Raw genomic sequence first — 14,180 nt, forward strand, 5'->3', positions numbered from 1 at the left:
TTTTCATGTTCAAATCAAGGTGCTCGCAGTCCACTGACTTCGATACGCTCCACGTCGGATTCTCCACTCTGCAGGCGTCTGGTGTATTGCTCATACTCGCCACTCACGTCTATGACGTGCTTCAGATGCGTGTAGGATAGCTTCTGCTTCTTGAACTTTGCCAGCTGACAAGCTGACGTTACGGCGTTTCGAATCTGCCGACCGTTCAACTCTTCGTTGCCAAGCACCTGCAAGTGGTCTTCGAGGTCCTCAGCGTCGATGGGCTCGTCGAGGTCGTTGAGGCGCCGGATGAAGTCCCGCCACACTTTGCACCGCTCCGCATGATTGAGATCTTTGTAGTGGAGTACTAGTTGAATGCGAGATTCGAACGCCTCGTCGAAAGCCCCCTACTCGGTTGGAGGTGAGAATCAGAATGCCGTCGTAGTATTCCAGCACGTGTAGGAAGATCGAGACCAGAGCGTTGCGGTTGAGGTCGCGCAAGTCGCGTTCTGCGAGGAAGACATCGGCTTCATCAAGGAGCACAACTAAGGAAGTAATCAGCTCGGACCACAGCAGTATAATGTAGTCTGACAGCAACGATCAAGACGCCTGGACTTGCTTACCACAATCCCAAATCTTGCCGAGGTGCAAAACCGCTGTCAGATGCTTTTCGACTTTGGACGGCTCCGTTCCAATCTCGCCGCATGTGATTCTGTACAATGACTTTTGTGCAATCTCTGCGACACTCTCGGCAGTGAATGTCTTCCCAGTACCTGGACCACCGTGGAGCAAGACGATGAGTCCTGATCCTTTCCCTGATATGACATCTGTTGACTTTCGGGCCTCGAGGAGATTTTCGACCAGCGCCAGGATTAGCTCCTTGGTAGCGTCTGCCATTATCAGGTCTTTGAATGCCTGTTTGTTCCAGTTCACATCTCTCATCTGGTCGACAAACAGTTTGTCTGTCTTTGTCAGTGTGCTTGGCAAATTCAAAGACACGAGATACTTACACCATCTCTTCGCATGTAGATGGTAACCATTGAGCATGGTGGGGAAAAGCAGTAGATCATCGCCACCTGGTGGGCTATCTTCCGCCAATCTCGAAGCAGAAATGTCAGCCAAATAGTTCGAGCCATCAACATTGTCGTGTGGATGTAGTTTGTTGTAGGTTGTGGCGTCAATGATATGTCGTGCGTCGTCCTGGTGTTGTTCAATAAATTCTATTCTACACTGTGCCGAGAGCGCTTACAAACAAGTCCCTCAGTGGGACCGCTCGTGTAGGCAACAATGTGCTTGAACCTACACTTCCAGAACATTCGGCCTCGATCCTCGAGTTCTTGTCGGATTCTGCTGCTGGCGTACATCAGGGAATAGATGTCGAGTCTTGTTATATCAACTTCATCATTCTCGAAGGTTACCTGCAGCTGGAGGTGGTTCACCACATATTTGTACCGAGAAAAGCCATTGAAAGCCCAATGCCAAGCTTGGACGGTCCAGTCGTATGAAAAGTAGTGAACCTCACTGGAGGGTGCGATAGAGCTTTTCTCGCGGACTCGCCGCGCACGCGCTGCATAAGAGTCGTCTCCGGTGCTGATGTGCCCGAGAACCTCTCCCTTTCCTCGGGTATGGTCAGTCAACCAGGATGTGGCGAGGAAGGCCTGCTTGTCAGCACCAGACCCCTCTAGGAGAACATCGCCGGGACGGATCAGGTACTGCATGTACCGTCGGGAAACGCGAACTCGCTCGAACATGTCCTTTGCTTTCACGTAGTCCTGACCGTGGGTGTCCATTACCTGGTTGACCAAGAAGCAGAGTCCTGCCACGAGCTCTGTAAAGCCCAGGAGAAAGGTGCCTGGCAGGATCCCGAGCTTACAAATGGCAAAAAGAGTTTTAAGAAACTTGAGCCAGGAACAGAGCAGAACTATACAAGACATTTAGCCTTGTGGCATGAGTACGTCACTTGATTCAGGCCTAAAGGTGTGTTACTGACAGAGCGTTAGTTTTATGAAACAGAATCCCGACAAGTCTCTATACAATCTACAATCACTATAACATCACGCAGAGGTGATGGCGTATGCAGTTAATGGTCTTGAAGGCATTGATGCGCCCTGTGTGGAGACGGTACGGAAAAGTTGGAATGCTTTCACGGCCGCGTTCCGTCGAGAAAACGCTAACAGCCCCAGAATCCTCTACAGGTTTTGTCAGATGAGGAGATTGCGGAAGTGAGACAGTGCATCGATATTGAATGACTTAGTGTAGGGCTGATCTATCTGGGTGCGTAGACACATATATATTAGCGATCAGTGGGTATCTAAAACCTTCTGTCGTAACGTCGCAAAACTGTTAGGAGGACCTAGGTAAAGATCGGACAGGCTAAATACAATGGATTACATCAGTTGCCCCTATGTGACAGAGGTAGCTCAACGCTTGAAGAGCGTTGAGGATATTACGCCCATCATCAAATTCCTGTGCACGGATGGCGCGTGGATGAATGGTGAGTGTTTGTCGTTGCTGATGCCTAGTGCACTTGCTAACAAGAGGAAACAGGCCAGACGCTGTTTGCGAATGGTGGCTACACTTCGCGCTAGATCAGGTCGTTGTTTCCCGGTGTGGTCTGCTCTTGAACGGTCTCTGATCGTCAGTATGGTGACACGATTGTTGGTTACGGATTTGGGACGTTGGCAACCTTCGCACGAGGCTGTGGAGCCACCTATCTATGGCCGTTGTAGCACCCCCGTGCATGGCTTGTCGAGTGGAATGACCAGACTGGGCAGAGCACCAGGTGAATGACTTTGGGTTTCCCACGTCTTGGCAGCCACATGTACAGTCGTATACATCGATGATCATGGACAAATCATCGTATTTCTGATCGGCAGACGCTTGGGAATCATGCCAGAGAATTCCAATTTCTTGCAGGCGGACGCTTGCCCTCAGCCATTGACGCGCCTCCGCTCCTTTTGCCTGTCCCTTGGACTTGTGGCCTTGTAAAGGTACTGAGATACTACTATCTCACACGCCACTGCGCCTCTCTCGTTCAATGTCATCAATTTCCAGTACTCTGACGATGTTTATGCGGTGGCTTTGACTTCTGTTGTATCACAAGTCCAGGTCTACCGTAAAATGACGCAACAAGTCTACAAATATTGGAATTTCGGCGCACAACTACCCGCTCCCCGGCGTCGCGCTCAGATACCCGCCTTGCACCATCTAAGGTCTACGCCTAGTGGTCTATCGCTCAACCAGAGTTCATAAATGTCCACCGCGTCAGCTCTTTCGCGACCACGTCCATATATTGCCTCGTTATCGGTGCTTCTGATTGTTGACGTTGCCATACTCTCTCAAGCCAGAGTTTCCATGACAGGATCTGGTTTGGTCCTGATAGCCGTTTCCGATTTGTATGCAGGCAGCCTTTGCTGTTCCAGCGCCGCGGCAGCGGCAGATGCCGCGGTCAACACAACCGAGCTGGCAACGACAGCCTGCTGAAGCTGCACGGCTGCTGGCCCACTCGCCGCCAGGTCTGTGATCGTTGCGAGGTCCTGTTCTGTGAGATATTCTCCGGGCAAGCTGTAAAAAGAGTCCTGCGTAGAGCTCGGCAGCTCCGCTGTGGCATCCACCGGAGACTCTGGAGTATTTGGCACTGAGCCATCTAGTCTTGAGGGAGTGGCTTGGCCCTCTGAACGAGATACCGGCGCTGATTCCGCATTCGGGCCCGAGTCTGGTTCTGGTGTCTGGAGAACCGGAGATGAGTCAACACCGTGGACCTGCTCCAGCGAGGTGGGTGCCACTTTGTCCGCTGCCGCCGGACCTTTGCCGCTGGCTTTTCTCGCCGTCTTTCCAGAGACGCGACGACTTGTGCCAGGTGGCTTTGACGGTGTCGACCCCATATCGCCGTTGCTGTCTTCTTCGTCCCGGTCCTCACTCTTGCCTGTCCCACGTATACGTATATTCACCCAGGGAAGCCCATTATATCCGCAATAGAAGTCTCTGATGTCAACTGGAATTGTTTTCCAATCATAGGTGACCAAGTGAGGGATGAATTCCTCCCGCAAGAGTCCGCGGCCAGTTGGTTGCACTAAACCGTCCTCATTGATTCGGTATCCGATGCCGTACGGATTAAAGTCGCGCATCCAGGATTCCCAGTATGTTACTACCTCCTTGGCCTCGTCTAAGCCTAAGCTAAACCACTCATTGTGAGTTGACCCGCACTGACATACCTGTCGGCGTCTGAGACCTTTCGATTCAAGGTCGGTGTGGATAAGACGCTCCACACGTCTGACACAAGACACAAGTGAATCTGGTCCGTCGAAGTGGTCGGGATATTCGAGTGTGGTTGCTTTGTGACACTTTCTTTCCCATTTGTCGGTTCTGCTGTCCGGAGAGGACTTCGTATACCCTATCTTGACAAAATCTGGATGTTTTTGGCTGGTGTATATGTAGATAAACCCGCGGTCTACTTCTTCTTGAACGATTGGAGTCTCAACGAGAGTCCGAAACTGAAGTTCATGTGATCTCACGAATGGAATCATGCCTGTTCTTTGACCTGGTCGACCAGATTGTGGTGATGCATGGGTTGACTTGGATGATGATGGAGCATAACACTCGTCTTGTTCTGCTTGGTGATGGTCATGCCAACACAGTGTCTGAAGAGCACGTGTATATTCCGAATCGAAGCTTGCCCTGCTCCGATCTAAATCTTCGTTGCTGACTGGGAAGGTACCAGGCGTACTTTGTGGGAGTGTAGCTGAGTCACCGGAGATATCTAAAGAGTATCTCTCCAGGTGAAGATTTGGTGATGATGCTTTCCGCTGGCCGTAGAATTTCTTTAATTGGTCGATCCATTCTTCTACCTCCTCGGGGACTGCCTGGTGCGGGTGAAGGTGGCAAGTACAGAGTTTTGCGTATTCTTCGAGAAGGCGAGTCAGAGCCTGGTTCTCTGGCAGAAGAGTAGAGATATATCTCCAGGCGTTGCAGGCGGCATTTTGTTTCCTTTGGATGGGTTTTCCGCATCGTTCCCCATCAGATTTGCGGCCAATGCATAAGAACTTTGAGTCTCCGCCGGGAATGTTTGGGCGAATTGAGAGGATGGGCTGTAGCAGTCTGGGGCCTGCTTTCACGGGTTTGGAGGGTGGAGAAGGCGGCTCTTCTTGAGACACAGAGCTATTTGCAAGAGAGCTTGCATCGTGAGCAGGCATGGTACCGAACAAAGTAAAACGAGCGGAGTTATAATGCCTAAATGCCGGATTGCATTCGTTAGTGGACAGGGCGGTTGGAAAAGTTAGAAGTGGGTGAGCAGCCTGTGGGCGGGGACAGCTCTAAAGAGCCATTAGACTATCATTATAATCGATCATGGTGCCTGCTCCCAGCCTGCTCATGGGAGAGCTCGACTAAGCGAGACGGGGGCCGGGGAAGGCTGAGCCGGCGGCAGAGTACGGCTCAGCCCGACCTAGGGGAGAAAACGGAGCCGCAATTACGCCAATTTCAAATGGCTGACTTGGCGTGACGAACCACTAGATTATGACGAGGCCCTATGGCTGAGTTGAAGTTGGTCTCGCTTAGCGGTCAATCTGCCGCGCCTTCCTTTGTGCCCCGAACGAGGTAGCTATGCTCTTCAAATCGGAGGGATTCAAGGCATGCGCCACTTGTCATGCCACTAGCTGCGTGGCATGCATAGATGAAACCAGACTTCTTTCCAACGGAGCAGGCCTCGAGCACCACCTTTTTACTCAGGGTGGGTCTCCTTCCGCGATCATGCGCCGGTGTCGCCTGGTGAGCCTGCAGACGGTGTCCCACTGACTGGAAGATTAATAGGGACATTTATCCGCGACGATTTTATACGCACGTCTCTCGGTCTTGTTCCCCCCAGAATACTCGCTGCGTGAATCTAATCGGATTCGCTTCCGAAAAGATTGGCAAGGCTTGCAACGTGAGCGAGAGCCGCCGCTAATGGTCCAGCTAGTGTACTGTAGCCAGAAGCTTTTCAAAATAGTATGTGTATTAGGCGGACCTAAGTAAAGGTCAGAGGAAAGGCGAAAAGGATACCAGTCGAGGGTCGTCTGTATAAGGCTTAGGGTCTTGGCATCTGTGATACCGGAGCAGCTTTGTCAAAAGATTGCCAATGATGCGGCACGCATTGAGTTATGTTGTGTACTTACTGGACTACACAACTTACGCATTCCTCGCCCGACGTGCCATGAGTCTGACCAGTCTTTCAGACGCGCGCTAGGCCACCGACTGGGTCTCCGTGCAGTTCGCTCAGGACATGGGCCTGATCGACCAGCACTTTGAGCGCCACGCGCTCAGCGCCGCCTCCGGACACAACGTCTTCCTGATCTTTGAGGACCGCGAGTGGACGTACAGGCAGTTCTACGCACGATCCCCAGCATCTACGCCGGCTCCACGGTCGTGCTGAGCAACAAGTTCAGCCACAAGACCTCCTGGCCCAAAGTCCGCATCTCGCGGGCCGAGATCGCCCAGTACGTCAGCGAGCTGGCCCACTACCAGCTCAACGCGCCGCCTTCGCCCGCCGACAAGCAGCACCACGTGCGTATGATCTGGGGCAACGGCCTCCGGCCGGACGTGTTAAAGCCGTTCTGCCAGCGCTTTGGTGTCGAGACTATCAACGAGATCTACGGTGCAACCGACGGCTTCGCCATCTCCTGGACCGCCAACCGTGGCGCCCTCTTGCACCTGCTTAACGGCGCGCGCAAGAAGCGCATCCGCATCGACGTCGACACCGAAGACATCCTCCGCGACCGGGCCACAGGCAGGCCGGCGAAGCTGGCGAGACCATCCACAAGGTCGATCCCGTGACGCAGACCGCCACGTTTTCCAAGTACTTTAACAACGAGGTGGCCGGGCTGAAGCGGTACATCACCGACGGCTTCAAAAGGGCGACGTGTGGTTCCGCACCGGCGAACATGATGCGCGAGGACGCCGACGGCCGCCTGTTCTTCGTCGACCGCCTCAGCAACATGTTCTGCTGGCGCAGCGAGAACGTCTCCACCAACAAGGTCGCCGTCGTGCCGGTCGACAACAACGGGACGTCCGGCGACAGGGATCGGCTGGACGTCGCGGGGCTCGCGCGCCACGCGCTGGCGAACCTGCCGCGCTACGGCGTGCCGCTGTTCGTCCGTGTCGTTCGGCAGCTCGAGTACACGGCGACGAAAAAGATGCAGAAGGGCCGGTTGAAGGCCGAGGGCGTCAACTGGCAAAAGATCCGCGAGGGGCCGGGCAAGGAGGACGCGCTGTACTGGCTGCCGCCGGGCGCGGAGGCCAATGTCCCGCACAGACGAGAGGAGTGGGAAAGCATCAAGAGCGGAGCTGCCAAGCTGTAGTCACCCCAGGTAAGGATTAGATGGGGGAGATAGACAGAGCAGGATGGGGTATTAGAGACAGCCGGCTTCCTCGACGGTCTGGGGGAAAGGTTTATCGTGGTATCCTACTCATTCTCCAGACATTGGTTATATTTTGTAGACAATTTCGCGTCTGCTTAAATGACGCAGAAGCATGCGGGTGTGACTTGACCGACTGGCAGTGCAGTCCAGTGACCTGCGTACTCCAAAACCAATTCCACGCAACTAACATCGAGTTATATTACACTAATCTTACAATCCCCCCATGTTGTCCAGGTCTCAGCTTGCACAACTGCCAAAAGTCTTGCTGACACCGATGATTTATATTCTCGTATGGTAAAGAGCTCAATAGTTCGTAAAGTCAACGACCTGGGCTGGCCATGAGCCTTGCCCAACAGCTCTCGTGCTGGCCGTCCGAGAGCGTCCGATGCGTCTCCATCGCGCGGCCGCTTGTTCGTTGCGGTGGCCGCCACCTCCATCAGCGGCAGTCTCTGTGCTGTAGTGGGACTCCCCATCCCGTGGAGCACATCAAGGTTCATCTGCCGGAAGCCAGTGTACAGGGTGGTGCCCAGGTATGACTCCAGCGGCCCGGCGTTGGCGATCTCGCCTCACTTCAATGCTTCAGCGCCTTGAACCACGATAATCAGATTGCCTAACGAACCTGGATCTGAGGCTGATGCGGAGACGATCGCATTAACTTCGGTCAACATGCATTAAGATTTTACTTCTCCCTTGCCACGATGTATCACCTCGCAAGCGTCCTGTTGGGTGTTAGCACCCTTATTGCCCACCAGGTTAGCAAGACATTGCGCAGGTAGGCCTAGGATAGCCCCTCCAAAGTGTCAAGAAAGTCGCTGAGGACGTTTTTGACGTTCCGTGTGATCCATTTCAGTGCCCAAGAGGATGCTAGGCAAGTAGACATTGTGGCTGTTGATAAGGAGGAAATGCTCCCCATGATAAGTAACTGATAATTGGGGAGAGGCGTCTTATTGAAGTAAGCCGATTGGAAGCCAATTGACGCCTGTGACGTAGCCATGGCTAAGTATCGTCAACAACATGCGCGTTTGTGAACGTATAATGCATGACAGTGGTCCACTGGTGGTCTCAATATAAAGCTGACACCGAGCCACACTTATTAATCATCCTTTCAGGCTTTCCTTTGTGTCTTGCACATTGTTTACAAAACATCTCGCAAGATGCCACGCGAGGCCCAGTCGGAACAGCAGGACTATGGGCCAAGACGACCTGCAGTAGCTAGTGTTGGTGGATATAAGCTCAGAGCTGATAGGTGACTGAACGATCAGCAATAGGATTAAGCACTATCCTTGTATCAGCAATCGGCTATCTGTGTCACTCATTGTAGCGGAATGATAACAGTTGTCAGAAATGCCTAGACCATCAGGCAACCTCACTAGTTTATTCCGCCCACTGCACGGCAGATTTGTAAACATGCTATGCCCAAGTCACAAAATGACAACTTCAGGGCACGAGAGATGGCAGCCATCTGGCTTTCCTAAGCCAGAGGTTTATCTCACCTTGGGGCCCCATGCCTCAGCTTGATAAACCCGGCCTTCGGAAATCGGCACGCAGCGCGCTGACATCGGTTGGCATGCCCCGCTCCGGCAGCACCCTCTTACCCCGCCTCTACACCGCCCACAACTTCACTACAAAGATGCATGGCAGTGCGTCGCCGCCTCCCCTTCCCAGATCCTTGTGACCCTATACCCAACACCAACACATGTCAGATGCAGTATATTTGGACAATTGTGAGGCAAGGCAAGCGGATATCACGCATCACCTTGTCCAGATATACTTAGTCAACAGTTGCTTTCTCGCCAGCGGTATAGTGGCTATGGTAGAGGTAGACAGCCCTTAATACCTCCTGCGTCCATCAAGCCACCTGCTACCTAATCTACTGCGTTAGTGTAAGAGTCACTCGGGATAGTGTGAGAGGAGCCTCGGGACCGATAGGTGTTAACTGTGATTCTCTATGTACAACGATTCAGTACTCGCAGCAGCAAGTCCAGAACCAACACGATCCTCCACGCGAGTCGCGTGGGAGATTGTGGCCAAGTGTCTTGACCCCGGAGACCTTGGAGTCCTTGGCAGTAGAGGGCCGTGGCGCCTCGTTGCCTTGTCTGGCCTCGGCAATCGTGACAGTTAGTGACAACATCAAGTGTAGCCATCTTACGTGCCAAATCCAAAGCTGCTTGAGTTACTAACAGTACCTTTCACACTGACGTGCTCTGTCACTACAGCATTATAATTAGGGTGTAGTATAACCTCTACACTCCCTATAAGCACTTCTAAACCTCAGACCCCTAGCAAGATACTCTATTTACATAAGACATTCCTTCGTGGTATCAGACACAGCCATACACCCAAGACAGTTAGGTCTAGCTATATCTTAATAATAAAGATACACAGGCTATAGTACGGCAGTACATCAACCTTAACATATGTAAAGGGAACAAGTCTACCTACTTGTACCATCATAAGAACTGGTTCTTCAAGACTAACGAGACCATCCTGCCAAGTAGTAGAGAATGTGATAACACCACCTACTTCAAGCTAGAATAGGGCCTAACGCTAGACAGCAAGCTCCTTCATGCGCCGCCGTAACTTAACCCAGCTGATGTCGACCAAGCGCCCCTTACCTTTGCTTCACAACCTAAATGTACCTACTGGCTGACGCTGAATCGTATGAATCTAGACTATCGCGATGCGGTGCCGACACTCACCTATTCGCTGCCCATCGTCAACGCCGTCTATCCCTCCCTCACAATTAAATGTAAAAGAGACAATGAGTCATATGAGATCGCTGAGAATCAACTGGCGGTGGCTACAGCACTGGTTCTATGCAACCGTGTGTGCCTACACTGCGAACACTTGCAAGCCTGTAATGTGCCCGAATCGTCCTGAGCGTAGAAAGACTTTGATAGGGGTGGGTATGAGGAAACTGGGAAACATCAAGATCCACTGCAGAGTCTTGTAGTGTTTTCCTATCTACCACCGCCCGATGGACGAAATCTTCTCCTACATTTCTCTGCAGCAGTGCCGGAGCCGTAAGATGTGGCGTGCACTCGCTACCGATCTTCAGCTCAATGCACCTAGAATGACCCACAACAGTCTACCTGCCGTTGGAGACCCACTCATCGCCACCGGGATATGTCGTTACTTTGCGATCGGACGGACCCTTCATAACAACCTCTCCATCCCGAACATTGGAGGTAAGTTTCTGCTGGCAGTCGCAGTATCTCGATACCTGTCGCCCGGTCAGCTACGCGAACATGTTTTGCTTGGGGCGTCGGAAAGGGGGCAATTGCCACGCGACTTACTGTAGACCTCTTACAGGAGCTCCACTTGCTACACCGGCCAGGTTGGCCGTCTTTGGGTGCTCGGCACTGCTGGTGACAGACGTCTCTCGTCAACGTGTTCTTACCGCACGGGTGCGGGTCGTTTTCATCAGGATAACAGCCCCAGACCAAGTAGACCTTTTTGACCTCAGCTGTGGTTGCGTTGATCTTGTTCGCGAGGTCAGCCGCGCTAGCACTAATGCTTGCGCTAGCACTAATGCTAAAGGCAAGGAGAATGGCCAAGGAAGCGAGTTTCATGCTGATTGTTCTGACTTTGGCTCGTCGAAGTGTGCTTACTGGATGGCTTGTCAAGGTATTGCTAGGAACGGCGCTACAGGTTGAAGTACTGCCGCAGTGTAGAGCTCAAGACTCAGCCAACTTGATAATGCACCTTGGAGAAGCCTAGGCCAATGATTCCTTGCTATCAAATCCAAAATGGGACGTTGAATTCTTTGTCTTCTTTGCCAGACTTTATGCCCAATTCCATTATTCATGATAACCCTGCTTCGAAAGAAGCCTTGTCCGTGGTTTCCAGGTCTGTGCGGTGGTGGCAGGTCCGAGCGGTCCGCACAGTATGGCAGATACATCGGCATCCGGACGGAGTGTTGTTCTACATCAGACCCAGACAAAGCTTATGGTTCTGATACTAATAGAGCTAATGTCATAGTATTGGTAATAGTCGGAGTTCCTTACTGCTGTTCACTGGTCTTCTCGGCTGTACGAGTAGAGCAATGCCAAGATTTTCACTGCCTGAGCCCCCCAGCTTCCAAAAGTGGAATGCGTCTGAGCCTCAGCTTATTGAAGCGCAACTAGGGCGCTTTGAGATTGCGCTCCTCTTCTTCATGATCCCTGAGACTTTTGGCAGGGCGCTGAAGGAGCTGACTGACTTTCCTCCGGGAGGTTAAGGAGGTGGTGGAAGGGGTTGGCAATGGAAGGGTGAAGGGTGAAGGATGAAGGGGAACAGGGTTGGTGGTGGCCTGCATAGTGGAGGTTCAGGAGGTGGGGGGAGGAATGTGGCTTTAGAAGGCTGAGTGGGAGGGATTGCAGCCTTGGCTAGATAGCCCGCTATGATGGCTGGCTCATTCCTCAAGTGACTCCTACGCCAGCCGTGGACTCATAATGCGCCAGAAGGGAGTCCACGACCCAATCAATGCCAGTAGCAAACACCACCACAAAGTCGTTCTCCAACTTCCACTACTCCCAGCCTTCTACGTCCTGGCCGCATTCAGCGGCTGCTGCGGCGGCGCCGAGCCGTAAGCCGCCTGAGGTGGAGGCTGCGGGCCTGTCGTGGCATCCGGATAGGTAGTCCATGCCTCCTGCGGCGCCGCAGGCTCGAATAACTCGATGGAGCCATTAGATCTGCGGACGGCAACCTCCTTGCCGCAGTGAGAGCAGTGGTGATGAATGTCCTGAAACCAGCCGCACAAGCAGGGCAGGCAGGCGGCGCAGAGGCAGACTAGGCAAAGGAGCGCACCGACGATGCTGTGGGTGTGAGTGTCAGTGGGGAGTCTTAAACAGTCGCATTCGGGACAAAAGTGTTGGAGAGACAACGAGAAGGAAGTTGGGCGACTTACAAAGCGGCGCTGGTGTCTTGCTTGTCGATTGTGGTCACGGCCATGTGGTGGCAGTGCGGGCAGGCGATCCTGGCTGGGTGTTGGTCAAGGTCTCTCAGCGGCATGACCGCGACTGGTGCCTGACCCTGCTCAGCGGCACCTGCCAGACCGTACGCCGCTGGCGTTTGTTGTTGTGAGAGTTGATCGTGATTTCCTTTCTCATTGCCGGCATAGGCTGGTGGTTCATCCATTGCCGGCGCCGGTGCGACGGTCACCGCCGCTGGGGTGGGTTTATCTTCAGCAGCCATTATAAGTGTTAGTTTTTGTGAACGACGGGGACTGCTCCGACGTTGAGTATGCTTGCACGAAGTGCGGTTAGTAACAAGAAACAACAGAACTGTCGCAAGACGAAGAACGTAGCCGGTCAAGATATAGTAGTTGCACCCACACCTGCTCGTAATAGTACGCAAGTTCCGATTGGGCGAACAGAGGTATGTATGCCCCTGACATGGCCTCCAATCTGCCTTGCGGCGAGGCTGTGCGTGGACCACCAGAGAAATAGAGCACGTGGCTATGGGGGCCAAGACATGGGAATGAAAAACCCGATGCGGTTCCTGTTGCAAGAAGAAAGGGGTCCACGGCCAAGCCTTGGAACTCACTTCTGGTGTGGATGATTGTGCCGGAGTAAAAGTATCATATGCAATGGTGGTCAGACCGGTGAAGTTGGCTTACAGTACTTCTCTCGGACAAGATGGAACCGCTGCTCAGATATGATATCGACGCCCTGCTGCAAGTTTAGCGTTGTGTATAACCTCCGTCAACGAACAATGCTAGATTCCACAGTCAGCACGTAAATCCTTTCAGGGAGCAGAGGAAAAGGGAAAGCCAGAACTTGAACTCACCACTCCCACAAACGAAACTACTTCGTCCCCCGGCCAAATACACCACCCCATCTGCAATCTCCTGCGGTCTGCCCATCCTCCCCATCGGCACCATCGTCCTAACCCTCTCGTCCATTGCCTCTTTGACCACCGCATCACCCATCGTCATCGGCGTCTCCGTATACCCAGGGCAGACAGCATTGATCCTCACACCCTGGGCCGCGAGATCCTCGCTCGCCGTGCGCGTCAGGCCCAACACACCGTGCTTGCTCGCCGTATAAGCAGTGCTCAGCGGCACACCGACAGCCCCCAGGATGGACGAGAAGTTGACGATGACGCCGCGCTGCAGCTCGCGGCCATCGATGCTGGAGCGCAGCGGGGCCTGCGTCAGCATGATCTGTGCTGCGGTCCGCAGCACGAGGAACGTGCCCGTGAGGTTGACGTCCAGCACGCGCTGCCAGTCGGGTAGGGTTGCGTGTGCTGCACCGCCTGCGTGCTTCTTGGCTATGCCTGCCGCGGAGACAACGTAATCGAGGCGGGTGAAGGTCTCAGCGGCCTGCGTCAGAGTCTCGGCCACATCAGCTTCGGAGGTGACGTCGCACATGTAGGTCTCGATGCGGAATGGAGGTTTGTCGGCACTGGCTGGAGGGTGCTGCAGCTGTTGGTCCCGGGAGGAACGCGCGGCGAGAATCTCGGCCTTGAGGTTCTCGAGAGCGGGTCCATTGACGTCTAGAAGCGCCAGACCTGAGCATCCATCGCGAGCGAACGTATGGGCGCAAGCGGCACCAATACCAGAAGCCGCCCCGGTGATCAGGGCCACGCCGGGAACGTCCATGGTTCGCGCAGGACCGCTGACTTACTGATAGTTTCGATTGCAATCCTGGTAACGACTGTGCTGTCTCTGGTGTTATCCGTGGGTTGCCTGCAGCTGAGCAACGAGTCCCCTGCTGGTAAGTACTCCGGCCCTGGTATCTGGGTCCCGAGGTGATGCTACAGTATAGATGAGGGGGTCGCTTCATCCTGTGGGCTGTTGATTGGCTCTTCGGCAATGTACCCCAA

General features: G+C 53.4%; 5 protein-coding genes across 5 annotated transcripts; 1 reads left to right on the forward strand and 4 right to left on the reverse strand.

The window, feature by feature from the left end:
* Nucleotides 1-14: 14 nt before the first annotated feature.
* On the reverse strand, nt 15-1,769 carry HMPREF1541_04781 (uncharacterized protein; the record flags this gene model as incomplete). The annotated part of the gene is made up of 5 exons (XM_008719125.1): nt 15-386; nt 436-524; nt 603-941; nt 990-1,179; nt 1,233-1,769. 5 exons carry the CDS (start codon nt 1,767-1,769, stop codon nt 15-17), a joined length of 1,527 nt encoding a protein of 508 aa, XP_008717347.1.
* A 1,548-nt stretch (nt 1,770-3,317) lies between these two features.
* HMPREF1541_04782 (uncharacterized protein) lies at nt 3,318-4,106 on the reverse strand (the record flags this gene model as incomplete). Its single annotated transcript, XM_008719126.1, has 1 exon — nt 3,318-4,106. The coding sequence occupies one exon, from the start codon at nt 4,104-4,106 to the stop codon at nt 3,318-3,320; it is 789 nt and encodes a 262-aa protein (XP_008717348.1).
* Nucleotides 4,107-6,238: 2,132 nt separating this feature from the next.
* Nucleotides 6,239-7,313, forward strand: HMPREF1541_04783 (uncharacterized protein; the record flags this gene model as incomplete). The annotated part of the gene is made up of 3 exons (XM_008719127.1): nt 6,239-6,339; nt 6,402-6,705; nt 6,747-7,313. 3 exons carry the CDS (start codon nt 6,239-6,241, stop codon nt 7,311-7,313), a joined length of 972 nt encoding a protein of 323 aa, XP_008717349.1.
* A 4,582-nt stretch (nt 7,314-11,895) lies between these two features.
* HMPREF1541_04784 (uncharacterized protein) lies at nt 11,896-12,548 on the reverse strand (the record flags this gene model as incomplete). The annotated part of the gene is made up of 2 exons (XM_008719128.1): nt 11,896-12,169; nt 12,262-12,548. The coding sequence occupies 2 exons, from the start codon at nt 12,546-12,548 to the stop codon at nt 11,896-11,898; spliced, it is 561 nt and encodes a 186-aa protein (XP_008717350.1).
* A 487-nt stretch (nt 12,549-13,035) lies between these two features.
* On the reverse strand, nt 13,036-13,956 carry HMPREF1541_04785 (uncharacterized protein; the record flags this gene model as incomplete). Its single annotated transcript, XM_008719129.1, has 2 exons — nt 13,036-13,070; nt 13,143-13,956. 2 exons carry the CDS (start codon nt 13,954-13,956, stop codon nt 13,036-13,038), a joined length of 849 nt encoding a protein of 282 aa, XP_008717351.1.
* Between the last annotated feature and the right edge of the window lie 224 nt (nt 13,957-14,180).

This window comes from Cyphellophora europaea (genome assembly GCF_000365145.1).
Source record: "Cyphellophora europaea CBS 101466 unplaced genomic scaffold supercont1.4, whole genome shotgun sequence".
Lineage (NCBI taxonomy): Eukaryota > Fungi > Ascomycota > Eurotiomycetes > Chaetothyriales > Cyphellophoraceae > Cyphellophora > Cyphellophora europaea.